Source organism: Heterodontus francisci, chromosome 30 (genome assembly GCF_036365525.1).
Source record: "Heterodontus francisci isolate sHetFra1 chromosome 30, sHetFra1.hap1, whole genome shotgun sequence".
In the NCBI taxonomy this organism is placed as follows: domain Eukaryota; kingdom Metazoa; phylum Chordata; class Chondrichthyes; order Heterodontiformes; family Heterodontidae; genus Heterodontus; species Heterodontus francisci.
Genome location: NC_090400.1, coordinates 624,182 through 640,146, shown reverse-complemented (window position 1 = coordinate 640,146; position 15,965 = coordinate 624,182). Strand labels below are relative to the sequence as shown.

The 15,965-nt window shown below is 45.4% G+C and overlaps 1 protein-coding gene across 2 annotated transcripts in view; it reads left to right on the top strand.

Annotated features, from left to right (window-relative positions):
- dhx33 (DEAH (Asp-Glu-Ala-His) box polypeptide 33) overlaps positions 1–15,965 on the top strand; it is a 118,676-nt gene that overhangs the window by 72,460 nt on the left and 30,251 nt on the right. For both annotated transcript variants that reach the window (XM_068010013.1, XM_068010014.1), the window contains 3 exons: positions 11,345–11,456; positions 12,937–13,096; positions 13,263–13,351. In XM_068010013.1, coding sequence (XP_067866114.1) covers positions 11,345–11,456; positions 12,937–13,096; positions 13,263–13,351 — 361 coding nt within the window. The remainder of the gene's footprint in view (positions 1–11,344; positions 11,457–12,936; positions 13,097–13,262; positions 13,352–15,965) is intronic.

The following is a 15,965-nucleotide window of genomic DNA, read 5'->3' as shown; positions in this document are numbered from 1 at the left end:
CTGTTACTGTCTGACTGATGGATTTAAATCTCCAGAAAATCATTGTAGTACGCTATGGAAAGCTTATGATTTCCCTTTCGATACCACAGCATAGTTCCTTACAATTTTTCTTTTTGTTCCATGTAATACCATGTCAGACTTCACATGTTTTTGTAGCACTTGTTTCTGTGCATACTTGAGTGTATACTTAGTATACAAAAGCTAATGTGCTTTACAATTCCCCAGTTTGGAATCAAGCATAATGCCTATTATGCAGTTTGCAGTTTTGACTCTCAATGGATCATAGTCCTCCAATTCTTAAGAATGCCTCTACTTTGGAAAAATAGTGAAACCACAATAACTTGCATTTGTAAAGCACCTTTAACATAGTAAAATGTCCCAAGGACCTTCACAGGAACATGCGACACCGAGCCACATAAAAGATATTAGGACAGGTGAAAGTGGTAGGTTTTAAGAAGTGACTTAAAGAATGAGAGAGCGGCAAAGAGGTTTTTAGGGAGGAATTCAGGAATTAAGGCTTAGATGGCCGCCAGTAACGGACTGAGGGAAATTTGGGATGCACAAGGGACCTGAATTGGAGAAACACATATCAAAGGGTTGTAGGGCTAAAAGAGATTACAGAGATGGGGGCGTGAGGAGTGAGAGGCCATGGAAGGATTTGAAAATATGGATGAGTATTTTAAAATCAAGGTGCTGCTTGACCGGGAGCTAATTAAGTCAGTGAGCATAGTCGTGATAGGTGAACAGGACTCAGCTGCATGTATCGTAACTCACACTGAGTTTTGAGTAAGTTGAAATTTACGCAGGGTACAAGATGGGAGGCCAGCCAGGTGAGTGTTGGAATATTTGATTCTGGAGGTAACAAAAGCATGGAGTAGGGTTTAAGCAGCAAAGGCAGGGACGGAATCGAGGGATATTATAGAGGTGGAAGATGGATGTCTTGATGAGTATAGAAGATTAAGGGTGATCAAATTGAGGTGTTCAGATGATTAAAAGATTTGATAAGAGAGAAACTATTTCCTTTGGTGGATGTATGCAGAATTAGGGGCATAACCTTAAAATTAGAGCTAGGCTGTGCAGGGGTGATGTCAGGGAGCACTTATTCACACAAAAGGTGGAAATCTGGAACTGCTGAGGCTACTTCAAATGAAAATTTAAAAACTGGATTAAGGGTTACAGAAACAAGGTAGGTAGATGGAGTTAAGATACAGATCAACCATGATCTAACTGGCAAAGCAGGCCCGAGGAGCTGAATGGTCTACTCCTGTTCTTGTGTTTCTATTGACATTACAGCAAAATCTGCATTGACAGGCATAATGGAAAAAGAAAGAATTGCATTTATATAGCACCTTTCTTGTCCTCAGGATGTTCCAAAGTGCTTGACAGACAAGGAAATACTTTTAAACGATAGTCACTGTTTTAATGCAGGAAACGCAGCTGCTAATCTGCCCACAACAAGCGCTTTCAATCAGCCATGAGATAATGGTCAGATCGTCCTTTTTGTGCGATGTTGGTTGCAAAATAAATATTGACCAGGACACTGGGAAAGCCCCCCCTGCTCTTTTTTTTATATTTGTGCATGGGATGTGGGTGTCGTGGGCTAGGCCAACATTTATTGCCCATCCCTAATTGCCCCTTGAGAAAGTAGTGGTGACTTGCCTTCTTGAACTGCTGCAGTCCTTGGGGTGTAAGTACACCAACAGTGCTGTTCGGAAGGGAGCTCCAGGATTTTGATCCGGCAACAGTGAAGGAATTGAAGGCCTGCTCAAGTCACAAAATAAAACCCCAACCCGAACCTGATGGAACCACATCGGACCTGAGCCCGACCTGGCCTGAATCCTTCCATTTTCCCCCTGCGCTGGACCCGACTTGACCCCAGCCCGACCCGACCACCGGAATGTTCCCTTTACTTACCTTGCGACTCCCAATCTTCAGGAAGCTGCAGCATGAGCGTGATGACGTCAAAGAGAGGCTCACTGCACAGACTCAGAGTTTCCCTCTTTGACGTCCCGGACTCCCAGCTCAGGTAAGTTTTTAACTCTTACCTGCAATTCTTGCTGTGTGTCCCTGACCCGGACCCGACCCAAGCCCAAAGGCTGGACCTGGAAGAACGGCCTGACCCAACCTGACCCCGACACGTCATCAGGTCCCATCGGGTTCGGGTTGGGGAGCAGGCCTTTAGAAGGAACGGAGATATAGTTCCAAGTCAGGATGGTGTGTGGCTTGGAGGGGAGCTTGCAGGTGATGGTGTTCCCATGCATCTGCTGCCTTTGTCCTTCTAGGTGGTAAAGGTTGTGGGTTTGGAAGGTGCTGTCTAAGGAACCTTGGTGTGTTGCTGCAGTACATCTTGTAGATGGTACACACTTCTGCCACTGTGCGTAGGTGGTGAAAGGAGTGAATGTTGAAGGTGGTGAATGCGGTGCCAGTCAAGCAGGCTGCTTTGTCCTGGATGGTGTCGAGCTGCTTAAATTTTGTTGGAGCTGCACCCATCCAGGCAAGTGGAGAACATTCCATCACACTCCTGACTTGTGCCTTGAGGACAGGCATTGGGGAATCAGGAGAGGGGTTACTCGCCACAGAATTCCTAGCCTCTGATCTCTTGTAACCACGGTATTTATGTGGCTGGTCCAATTCAGTTTCTGGTCGATGGTAAACCCCAGGATGTTGATCGCAGGGGTTTCAGCAATGGTAATGCCATTGAACATCAAGGGGAGATGGTTAGATTCTGTCTTGTTTAGAATGATCATTGCCCGGCACTTGTCAAGTGTGAAGGTTACTTGCCACGTGTTAGCCCAAACCTGCATGATGTTCAGGTTTTGCTGCATATGGACACGGACTGCTTCAGTATCTGAGGAGTCGCGAATGGTGCTAAACATTGTGCAATCATCAGTGAACATCCCCACTTCTGACCTTATGATGGAGGGAAGGTCATTGTTGAAGCAGCTGAAGGTAGTTGGGCCTAGGACACTTGAAAACAGTGTCAAGGGATCTTCTACGTCTGCTTAAGAGAGCTGACAGGATCTTGGTTTAATATCTTATCTGAAAGACCAGCACCTCTGACAGTGCCGCACTCCCTCAGTACTGCACTGGAGTGCCAGTCCAGACTTTTGTGCTCAGGCTTCTGTGGTGGGACCTGAACCCCCAACCTTCTGACTTAGGTGAGAGTGCTATCCACTGAGCCACAGCTGACACATGTCAGAGGGTGACCTTTTTATTTTATGCATTGATGAGGTAAATTAGTTAATATTTCACCTATTTGAAGGGCATTACTGAGAAAGTACAGAATGTTCTGCAGGGGGAGAGGAAACACCTAGAAGTCATGATCTATGTGGGAACCAATGACAGGAAGGAAAATGTTGAAGTCCTGCAGTCACTGTTTCAGGAGTTCTAGAAGAAATTAAAGAGCTCAGTGCTATGCGCTAGTGAGTATAGGAATAGCAGGATAAAACAGGTTAACACATGGCTAGAGAGACAGTACAGGATAGCTCTGTGGAGAGTTGTCATGGACTTGATGGGCTGAATGGCCTCCTCTCCTTTTGTGCTAAGACCCTGATTTTACTAGTATGTAAATAATAAAAGTGTAGTCAATGGAAGGAAGTGACCGATTGTGGAGGCAGAGACACTAAATGAGTACTTTGCATCTGTCTTCAATGGGGAGGAGGATGCTGCCAATGTAACAGTAAAGAAAGAACAAAATTGGAAAAGATAAAAATAAAAAGGAGATATTTAAAAGATTGGCAGTCCTCAAAGTTGACAAGCCACCTGGTCTGGATGCTGACAATAATTGTTTGGTTAATTGTAGAGGCTCTGGCCACAATCTTCCAATACTCATTAGATATGGGAGTGGTGCCAGAGGACTGGAGGATCGCAAGAGCCCACCTTCAAAAGAGAGGCGTGTGATAAACCCAGCAGCTATAGGCCAGTCAGCCTAACCTCAATGGTGGGGAGACTTTTTACAGCCAATAATCCACGACAAAATCACTTGGCATTTGGAAAGTGGTAGGAAAACTATTGGAGAAAATTCTGAAGGAGAGAATATATCTCCACTTGGAGAGGCAAAATTTGATTAGGAATAGTCAGCATGGCTTTGTCAGAGGGAGGTCATGCCTAACAAATTTGATTGAATTTTTTGAGCATGTGACCAGGTGTGTAGATGAGGGTAGTGCAGTTGATGTAGTTTACATGGATTTCAGCAAAGCCTTTGACAAGGTCCCACATGGGAGACTTATCAAGAAAGCAAATGCACATGGGATACAGGGTAACTTGTTAAGGTGGATTCAAAATTGGCTTAGCTGTCGGAGACAGAGAGTGATGACAGATGACTGTTTTAGTGACTGGAAGCCAGTGTCCAGTGGCGTACCACAGGGATCTGTGCTGGGTCCCATATTGTTTGTCATTTATATAAACGACATAGATGACTATGTGGGGGGTAGGATCAGTAAGTTCACGGATGACACAAAGATTGGCCGAGTGGTTAACAGTGAGGTGGAGTGTCTTAGGTTACAGGAAGGTATAGACGGGATGGTCAAATGGGCAGAAAAGTGGCAGATGGAATTTAATGCTGAAAAATGTGAGGTGATACACTTTGGAAGGAGTAATGTGACACGCAAGTATTCAATGAATGGTCTAACACTGGGAAGTTCCGAGGAACAAAGGGACCTTGGCGTGTTTGTCCATAGATCTCTGAAGGCAGAAGGGAAGGTTAATATGGTGGTGTAAAAGGCATATGGGACACTTGCCTTTATCAATCCAGGCATAGATTACAAAAGCAGGGAGGTCATGTTGGAGTTGTATAGAACTTTGGTAAGGCCACAGCTGGAGTACTGTGTGCAATTCTGGTTGCCACATTATAGGAAGGATGTGATTGCACTGGAGGGGGTGCAGAGGCGATTCACCAGGATGGTGCCTGGTATGGAACCTTTAAGTTATGAAGAGAGGTTGGATAGGCTTGGGTTGTTTTCGCTGGAGCAGAGAAGACTGAGGGGTGACCTGATCGAGGTATACAAGTTTATGAGGGGCATGGACAGGGTGGATAGGGAGCAGCTGTTCCCCTTAGTTGAAGGGTCAGTTACGAGGGGACACAAGTTTAAGGTGAGGGGCGGGAGGTTTAAGGGGGATTTGAGGAAGAACTTTTTTTACCCAGAGGGTGGTGACGGTCTGGAATGCCCTGCCTGGGAGCGTGGTAGATGCAGGTTGCCTCACATCCTTTAAAAAGTACCTGGATGAGCACTTGGCACGTCATAACATTCAAGGCTATGGGCGAATTGCTGGCAAATGGGATTAGGTAGACAGATCACGTGTCTTTAATGTATCGGTGCAGACTCGATGGGCCGAAGGGCCTCTTCTGCACTGTATTATTCTGTGAAAGGTATGGGTGAATAAATGAATGTCAGCCTTGATTTGTGAAAGGCAAATTATTTTTGACCAACTTGATTAAGTTCTTTGAAGTAATGGAGAGGGTTAGTGAGGAAGTTGTGTACATCGACTTTCAAAAGGTGTTTGACAAAGAACTACATAATAGACTTGTTAACAAAACTAAAGCCCATGAAATCTAAGGGAGAGTGGCAGCATGGGCTCATAATTGACTAACAGACTAATCAGTGAATAGTGATGAATAATTGTTTTAACCTGGAAAGACGTATACTCGGGTTGGTATTCAAACCACTGCTTTTTTTGATATATTATTGACCTTGACTTGGGTATACAGGGTAATTTTGAAGTTTACAGGTGATGTGAAACTTGGAAGTGTAGTAAACGATGAGGAGGATAGTAACAGGAGGGCGTGGGCAGATAAAATTTAACGCAGAAGTGATCAACTTTTGATAGGAAGAATAAGGAGAGGCAATATAAACAAATTTTTTTTATTTGTGCGTGGGATGTGGGCGTCGCTGGCCAGGCCAGCATTTATTGCCCGTCCCTAATGCCCTTGAGAAGGTGGAGGTGAGCTGCCGACCTGAATCACTGCACTCCTTGGGGTGTAGGTACCCCAACAGTGCTGTTAGGAAGGGAGTTCCAGGATTTTGACCCAAAATGGTACAATTTTAAAAGTGGATACAAGAACATCCTGGGGATGTAGGCACAGAAATCTTTGAAGGTATCAGAAGTTGAAAAGACTTTTTCAAAAAAAAACATAAGGGATCTTTGGCTTAAGTAAAAGAGTACAAAAGCAAGGAAGTTCCGCTAAACCTTTATATTCTGGTGCGGCCTCAGCTGCATTATTGTGTCCCATTCTAGACTTCACACTTCAGGAAAGATGTCAAGGCCTTGGAGAGGGTGCAAAAGAGATTTACCAGAATGATATGAAGGGTGTGGGACTTCAGTTATGTGGAGAGACTGGCGTAGCTGGGGTTGTTCTTCTTGGAGCATAGAAGGTTAAGAAGAGACTTGATACAGATGTTCAATGTCATGACAGTTTTGATCGCAAAAATAAGGAGAAAATGTTTCCAGTTTTCTGTTTTCCAGAAGGGTCTGTAACCAGAGGACACAGAATTAACTTGATTGATAAAAGAACCAGAGGTGACATTTGGAAACATGTTATTTACTTCGCAATTTGTTGTGATCTTGAATGTGCTGCCTGAAAGGGTGGTGATAGCAGATTCATTAATAACTTTCAAAAGGGAGTTGGATAAATACTTGAAGGAGAATCTGTTACATGGCTATCGGGGAAAAAGCAGGGCAGTGGGAATGTATGCATAGCTTTTTTAAAGAGCTGGTACAGGTGCAGTGGGGAAAATGGCAGCCTCCTACTGTATCATTATGATTCTCGAGAGAAATAAAAACCACTTGTTGAATCTCAGCCTATTGAGAATGTAAATTCTGACCACTTTTCAGAGAGAGGAGAGTGATGTGGAGCTGGGACAGAATCCACTAGCCAACATACAAGTAGGGGTTCTGTATCATTTACTGAGAGACTGCACTCAGATCATGTGGGATGCATGGTTCATTTCTATAAGTGACCAGTGGCGCTGAAGCCAAGACAATATCTGATGTACAAATGTGAGTGTTCATAAGTGTGTAATGAGTCATAGAGACTAGAAAAGCCCAGCTTCAATCTCTGTTCTGTGCTGATTTAGCAGATTTAACCAAAACAGTGGGCTTATCAGTGATAGGCAACATGGTTTTGTGCAGGGAAGGTCATGTCTTACCAACTTAATAGAATTCTTTGAGGAAGTGACAAAGTTGATTGATGAGGGAAGGGCTGTAGATGTCATATACATGGACTTCAGTAAGGCGTTTGATAAGGTTCCCCATGGTAGGCTGATGGAGAAAGTGAAGTCGCATGGGATCCAGGGTGTACTAGCTAGATGAATAAAGAACTGGCTGGGCAACAGGAGACAGAGAGTAGCAGTGGAAGGGAGTTTCTCAAAATGGAGACGTGTGACCAGTGGTGTTCCACAGGGATCCGTGCTGGGACCACTGTTGTTTGTGATATACATAAATGATTTGGAGGAAAGTATAGGTGGTCTGATTAGCAAGTTTGCAGACGACACTAAGATTGGTGGAGTAGCAGATAGTGAAGGGGACTGTCAGAGAATACAGCAGAATATGGATAGATTGGAGAGTTGGGCAGAGAAATGGCAGATGGAGTTCAATCAGGGTAAATGCGAGGTGATGCATTTTGGAAGATCCAATTCAAGAGTGAACTATACAGTAAATGGAAAAGTCCTGGGGAAAATTGATGTACAGAGAGATTTGGGTGTTCAGGTCCATTGTTCCCTGAAGGTGGCAACGCAGGTCAATAGAGTGGTCAAGAAGGCATACGGCATGCTTTCCTTCATCGGACGGGGTATTGAGTACAAGGGTTGGCAGGTCATGTTACAGTTGTATAAGACTTTGGTTTGGCCACATTTGGAATACTGCGTGCAGTTCTGGTCGCCACATTACCAAAAGGATGTGGATACTTTGGAGAGGGTGCAGAGGAGGTTCACCAGGATGTTGCCTGGTATGGAGGGCGCTAGCTATGAAGAGAGGTTGAGTAGATTAGGATTATTTTCATTAGAAAGACGGAGGTTGAGGGGGGACCTGATTGAGGTGTACAAAATCATGAGAAGTATAGACAGGGTGGATAGCAAGAAGCTTTTTCCCAGAGTGGGGGATTCAAATACTAGGGGTCACGAGTTCAAAGTGAGAGGGGAAAAGTTTAGGGGGGATATGCATGGAAAGTTCTTTACGCAGAGGGTGGTGGGTGCCTGGAACGCGTTGCCAGCGGAGGTGGTAGATGCGAACACGATAGCGTCTTTTAAGATGTATCTAGACAGATACATGAATGGGCAGGAAGTAAAGAGATACAGACCCTTAGAAAATAGGCGACATGTTTAGATAGAGGATCTGGATACGCGCAGGCTTGGAGGACCGAAGGGCCTGTTCTTGTGCTGTAATTTTCTTTGTTCTTTGTTCTAGAAATAGTAGTATTACAATTGTGGCACTTGTGGATTAACGAAAGGAAAAATTGGTGAGTGTTGTTGCTCCTGATCATTATGCAGAGACATCAACTGAGAATGTTCAGCTTTGGCTGTATCTGGAGAGAAGAATAGAGTTAACATTTCAGGTCGATGACGTTTGATCAGAACTGGGAAAAGATAGAAATGTATTAGTAGGTCAAATGGGGGAGGGTAGAAAAAAAAACAAAAGGGAAGATCTGTCATAGGTGGAAGGTTGGTCAGGCAGAGCCACAGGGAGTAATAGTGGGACAAGTAAAGAGACAAAAGATGTGTCCAGAGGAAGTGTGAATGGCAAAACAAGAGGAGAAAAAAAAGAGATAAACAAGATTAAGGCTGAAACATGCAAAGAAACTGAATCACAATGGGGCAGAGATGACAGTCTGAAATGGTTGAACTCAAATGTTGAGTCCAGAAGGCTGTAAAGTCCCTAATTGGAAGATGAGGTACGGTTCCTCAAGCACGTATTGAGCTTCATTGGAACACTATAGTAGGCTGATGACAGAGATTTCAGTACGAGAGCAAGTTGGAGGATTAAAATGGCAGGTCACCAGAAGCCTGGGGTCATGCATGTGGACTGACTGGAGATGTTCTGCAAACTCACCCAATCTGCGTTTGGTCTCCCCAGTGTTGAGCAGACCGGATTGTGAGCAACAAATACAGTATACTGGATGGAAAGGAATACATGTAAATCGCTCTTTCACCTGGACAGTAAGGAGAGAGGAGGTAAAAGGGCAGGTGTTACATCTCCTGTGTTTGCATGGAAAAGAGCTGTGGGAAGGGGACAGGTTGTTGGGGATGATAGAGGAATGAGCCAGGTTATCGCAGAGGAACGGTCCCTTTGGAATGCAGAAAGGGGAGGGGAAGATGTGTTTAGTTGGCATCACACTGGAGGTGGCAGAAATGGCGGAGGATGATCCATTGCATACAGAGGCTGGTGGGGTGAAAGATGAGGACAAAGGGAACCCTATCGTGGTTCTGGGAGGAAGAGGAAGGGGTGAGAGCAGAAGTATGGGAAAAGGGTCTTGCACTGTCGAGGGCCCAGTCAACCACGGTGAGGGGGGGAATCCTCAGTTGAGAAAAAGGAAGGCATTTTGGAAGCACTGACGTGGAAGGTTGTGGCATCGGAGCAGATGCGTCGGAGACGGAGAAGCTGGGAGAATGGAATGGAGTCCTTCCAGGAAGCGGGGTGTGAGGAAGTGTAATCGAGGTAGCTGCAGGAATCAGTGGGATTATAATGAATTGATAGCCTATCCCCAAATATGGAGACAGAGCAGTCGAGGAAGGGAAGGGTCAAAGGTGGACCATGTGGAGGTGAGAAGGGTGGAAATTGGAAGCAAAGTTGATGAAGTTTTCCAGTTCAGGGCAACAGCGGGAAACGGCACAGATAAAGTCATCAATGTAATGGAGAAAGAGTTGAGAGAGGAACCCTGAGTAGGACTGGAACAAGGAATGTTCCACATATCCCACAAAAAGACAGAATGCATGCAGTTACCTATAGCAACACCTTTTACCCAGAGGAAGTGAGATGAGTTAAAGGAGAAGTTGTTCAATGTGAGGACAAGTTCAGCCAGGCGGAGGAGGGTGGTGGTAGATGGAAACTGGTTGGACCATTATTCAAAGAAGGAGTAGAGAGCCCCCAGACCGTCCTGGTAGGGGATGGAGGTGTAGAGAGATTGGATGACCATGGGGAAGAGGAGAGATTCGGGCCAGGAAACTGGAAACTCTTCAAGTGATGGAGGGCATCAGAAGAGTCATAGATACAGGTGGGGGGAGACTGGACAAGGGGAGAAAAAATAGTGTCAAGACACAAAGAACTCAGTTCAGTGGAGCAGGAGCAGACTGAAATGACAGGTCTACCAGGCAGTCTGTTTGTGGATCTTGGGAAGGAGGTAGGAGTGGGCTGTTGCGGCTTCGGGGAGCATGAATTGGAAACTGTGGAGGTAAGATCTTCAGATGAGAACTGAGAATGTTTGTTCAGTTACTGAATGATGGCAAGATGTTGCTTGGCTGGTAAATGGGAAGTAACATTCATGCCACACAAGTGCCAGGCAATCACCATATCAAATAAGAGACAACCTAACCATCACCACTTGAGATTCAATAGTATTTCCATTGCTGAATTCCCCACTATCAACATCCTGGGAGAAAGTTAACTGGACCAGCTGTATAAATACTGTGGCTACCAGATCAGAGGCTGGGAATTCTGCGATGAGTAACTCACCTCCTGTCTCCCGAAGGCCTGTCCATCATCTACAGTGCACAAGTCAGGGGTGTGATGGAATACTCTTCACTTGCAACTCCAACGACACTCAAGAAGCTTGACACTATCCAGGGCGCAGCACCCCATTTACCACCTTCAGCATTCACTCCCTCCACCAACGACGCACAGTGGCAGCAGTGTGTACCATCCACAAGATGCACTGCAGCAACTCACCAAGGCTTCTTAGACAGCACCTTCCAAACCCGCGACCTCTACCACCTCGAAGGACAAGGGCAGCAGATGCATGGGAACACCACCAGCTGCAAGTTCCCCTCCGAGCCACACACTATCCTGACTTGGAACTATTTTGCTAGATCAAAAACCTGGAACTCCCTCCAGAACAGTACTGTGGGTGCACCTACACCAGATGGACTGCAGCGGTTCAACACCACCTTCTCGAGAACAGTTAGGTGTGGGCAATAAATGCTGACCTTGCCAGCACTGCTTACATCCCACGAAAGAATAAAAAAAGCTCTGACTCTATTGGTAGCACCACAAAACGCTTACTGTCAAAGCTCAAATGATTAATGTCTTTTTGTGCAGGGCGCTGGGGAGGAGACTACAAGCAAAATTTGGGAAGCGGTGTTAAATAAAAATGAAGGATTCTACAGTGACTTGTGATGGTTTGTGTTTTATTCTGCAGGACTGCCGCAAAGTGATTCTTTCCACAAACATTGCTGAGACATCTGTCACAATTCCAGGCATCAAGTATGTTGTGGATACAGGCATGGTGAAAGCCAAACGCTACACCCCTGGTAAGTTCCACACATTTCTGCCTCTCCTCGTTCCCTCACACCTCTCCCTCTCCTACCTACTCCCTCATGGCGACCCCTCCCTTTCAGCTCTGATCCCCCTCTTGTCTTCACCCTGCTTCTGCCTCTATTCTATGGGACATAGATGAAGTGAGCGGGCAGAACTGTGGCCTTGGGCGCATACCTGATTTTCACCGCTCTACCATTGGCGGCCATGCCTTCAGTTGCCAAGGCCTTGAACTTTAGAATTCCCTCCCCTAACCTCTCTGCCATTCCACTCCTCTGTCTTCCATTAAGACTCTCCTTAAATCCTACTTCTTTGACCAAGCTTTTGGTCACCTGTCCTAAGATCTCAGTGGCTTGATAACATTTTGTCTGATAAGGCTGTTGTGATGCACCTTGGGATGTGTTACTAGGCACTATACAGAAGCAGGAGTCATCCATTTAGCCCCTCGAGCCTGTTCCCCCTTTGAAGAAATCATGTTGAATCTGAAACCTAACAACAAATATACCTGCCTTTGTCCCATATATTTTAAAGCACTTGGTTAACGAAAGACTATCAATCTCAGATTTAAAATTTACAATTTATCTGTCATCAATTTCCATTTACGGAAGACTGTTGTAAACATTTTCCAGCCTTTCTTTGTAAAAGTGTTCGCTAATTTCACTCCTGAAAGGTCCTGCTCTGATTTTAAAGACTGTGCCCCTTGGTCCTAAACTCCCAAACCAGCGGAAATAGTTTCACCCAATCCGACCCGACCGTTCCCCTTAATATCTTGAAAATACCGATCAAATCACCCATTAACCTTCTAAATTCCAGTGAATGCAACCACAGTTTATGTAATCTCGTGACCCCCCCATTTACAGTGACACTAACACTCGACCCCTCCATTTACAGTGAGACAGTAACACTTGACCCCTCCCCATTTACAATGTGTGACAGTAACTCTTGACCCCTTCTGCCCCTTTAACAGACTGTGGGAGAGAATTAGTGTTTCTTCCTGCGTATTAATATTTGTTGGTTTTCCTGTGTTTCTCCCCTTTACCAGAATATTGAGTGAATTGTTTGCGACATTCCTTTGGCTTCAGCAGACACAGAATTTCTTTTTGTATTTATGCTGTTGTTTTGGGCTTCAGTGGAGTTGTTGTAATCTGTACTGCATTCAAGATAATGACCATACCCGTCGTGTTGCCAGGCTTCCAATTCTGTTTCTGACACTTACTGTTTAAAGCCGTACATAATTGAAACACAACAGGACGCTCTTTTCAAGGGAGAATTTTTTCTCATCTCTTCACTGTGATTGATCACTGTGGAAAGGTGAAATTGAGAGGCCCAATTATCTCTCAAACGCCAACAGGACATGAATCACTTTTCTGCCCAGTGGTTGTGCAAGTTGAGGATTTATTCTAAAATGGGCCCATCTACTGACTGAATCAAGTAGACTGGAGCTAGAGAAATGTAATAAATGTTGCTGTGTTGTAGAGAGTGGATTGGAGGTGCTTGCTGTGCAGCGAGTTTCCAAAGCTCAAGCGTGGCAGCGAGCAGGGCGAGCAGGACGGCAACAAGCAGGAATCTGTTACCGACTCTACACCGAGGAAGAGTTTGAAAAATTCCAAAACATGACCGTACCAGAGATACAAAGGTGATTCCAGTCGATACATTGCACTTATAGAAACAATTTGCATTATGTTGTTGCTGATAGTTAAATCCCAGTTACAGTTTGCTGTGACAAGTTGTATTACAGTATGATTTGATGCTGACCTCGGCCAATGCAGTTCTATAACCTGTCCTTGTGTTGCTATATGCAGGTGTAATCTGGCGAGTGTGATGCTACAGCTCCTGGCACTTAGGATTCCCAACCCCCTCACATTTGACTTTATATCTAAACCATCACCAGGTAAGGGGATAAACAGTTCTCTTACATCAAAAGCCTCAAAGTGATCTAACTTTGAGTATTTCCATTCTTTGGAAAAGTAAGCACCATAAATACATGAAAGAAAAGCTAATACAAAAGACAAAATCCTACAGATGCTGGAAATCCTCAGCAGTTCAGGCAGCACTTGTGGAGAGGGAAACAGAGTTAACGTTTCAGGTCACTGACCTTTCCTCAGAAATGGCAAAAGTTAGAGATGTAATTGGTTTTAAGCAATTACAGAAACAGGGAAAAGGGTGGAGGGGAGGAAAGAACAAAAGGGAAATCTGTGATAGGGTGGAAGGCAGGAGAAATTAAAGGCTGCGTTTGCTAACAATGCAACCACGAGGTGGCGCAGTACTTGCACATGCGCAAATGCAGGCTCTTCAACTGGAACATCACTGTCTGCGGCATTCAGGCAGCTGCCAGGATTAAAGATGGCGCAGCTCAATTTATCACAGGAAATGCCGGATCGTTCCAGCAACAAAGTGATTATCGACAACGCAGCCGGCAGCTGACGTCATCAGACTGTGCCAATCTGCACACATGCGTAGATTGTCTCCTGCTCTCTGCGCGTTCCGCATTGCCAGGACTGGTTGGCGCATGCGGAGATAACGTCATCGAGTAACGCGTACAGAGAGTGGGGGAAGCGGGGAGAGCGCGGCCAAAGAACTTGGTGGTGGTGGCGGGGGCCATCTCCTCCTCCCCCCGACCCCGCCCGCTCGCGCTCTCTCTCTTGTGTGCTGCCATGTGTTTAAACAAAGAACAAGAACAAAGAAAATTACAGCACAGGAACAGGCCCTTCGGCCCTCCAAGCCTGCGCCGATCCAGATCCTCTATCTAAACATGACGCCTATTTTCTAAGGGTCTGTATCTCTTTACTTCCTGCCCATTCTGTCCAGATACATCTTAAAAGACGCTATCATGCCCGCGTCTACCACCTCCGCTGGCAATGCGTTCCAGGCACCCACCACCCTCTGCGTAAAGAACTTTCCACGCGTATCCCCCCTAAACTTTTCCCCTTTCACTTTGAACTCGTGACCCCTAGTAATTGAATCCCCCACTCTGGGGAAAAAGCTTCTTGCCATCCAACCTGTCTATACCTCTCATGATTTTGTACACCTCAATCAGATCCCCCTCAACCTCCGTCTTTCTAATGAAAATAATCCTAATCTACTCAACCTCTCTTCATAGCTAGCGCCCTCCATACCAGGCAACATCCTGGTGAACATCCTCTGCACCCTCTCCAAAGCATCCACATCCTTTTGGTAATGTGGCGACCAGAACTGCACGCAGTATTCCAAATGTGGCCGAACCAAAGTCCTAAACCTGCCAACTCTTGTACGCAATACCCCGTCCGATGAAGGAAAGCATGCCGTATGCCTTCTTGACCACTCTATTGACCTGCGTTGCCACCTTCAGGGAACAATGGACCTAAACACCCAAATCTCTCTGTACATCAATTTTCCCCAGGACTTTTCCATTTATTGTATAGTTCACTCTTGAATTGGATCTTCCAAAATGCATCACCTCGCATTTACCCTGATTGAACTCCATCTGCCATTTCTCTGCCCAACTCTCCAATCTATCTATATTCTGCTGTATTCTCTGACAGTCCCCTTCACTATCTGCTACTCCACCAATCTTAGTGTCGTCTGCAAACTTGCTAATCAGAACACCTATACTTTCCTCCAAATCATTTATGTATATCACAAACAACAGTGGTCCCAGCACGGATCCCTGTGGAACACCACTGGTCACACGTCTCCATTTTGAGAAACTCCCTTCCACTGCTACTCTCTGTCTCCTGTTGCCCAGCCAGTTCTTTATCCATCTAGCTAGTACACCTTGGACCCCATGCGCCTTCACTTTCTCCATCAGCCAACCATGGGGAACCTTATCAAACGCCTTACTGAAGTCCATGTATATGACATCTACAGCCCTTCCCTCATCAATCTACTTTGTCACTTCCTCAAAGAATTCTATTAAGTTGGTAAGACATGACCTTCCCTGCACAAAACCATGTTGCCTATCACTGATAAGCCCATTTTCTTCCAAATGGGAATAGATCCTATCCCTCAGTAACTTCTCCAGCAGCTTCCCTACCACTGATGTCAGGCTCACCGGTCTATAATTACCTGGATTATCCCTGCTACCCTTCTTAAACAAGGGGACAACATTAGCAATTCTCCAGTCATCCGGGACCTCACCCGTGTTTAAGGATGCTGCAAAGATATCTGTTAAGGCCCCAGCTATTTCCTCTCTCGCTTCCCACAGCAACTTGGGATAGATCCCATCCGGACCTGGGGACTTGTCCACTTTAATGCCTTTTAGAATACCCAGCACTTCCTCCCTCCTTATGCCGACTTGACCTAGAGTAATCAAACATCTGTCCCTAACCTCAACATCCTTCATGTCCCTCTCCTCGGTGAATACCGATGCAAAGTACTCGTTTAAAATCTCACCCATTTTCTCTGACTCCACGCATAACTTTCCTCCTTTGTCCTTGAGTGGGCCAATCCTTTCTCTAGTTACCCTCTTGCTCCTTATATATGAATAAAAGGCTTTGGGATTTTCCTTCACCCTGTTTGCTAAAGAT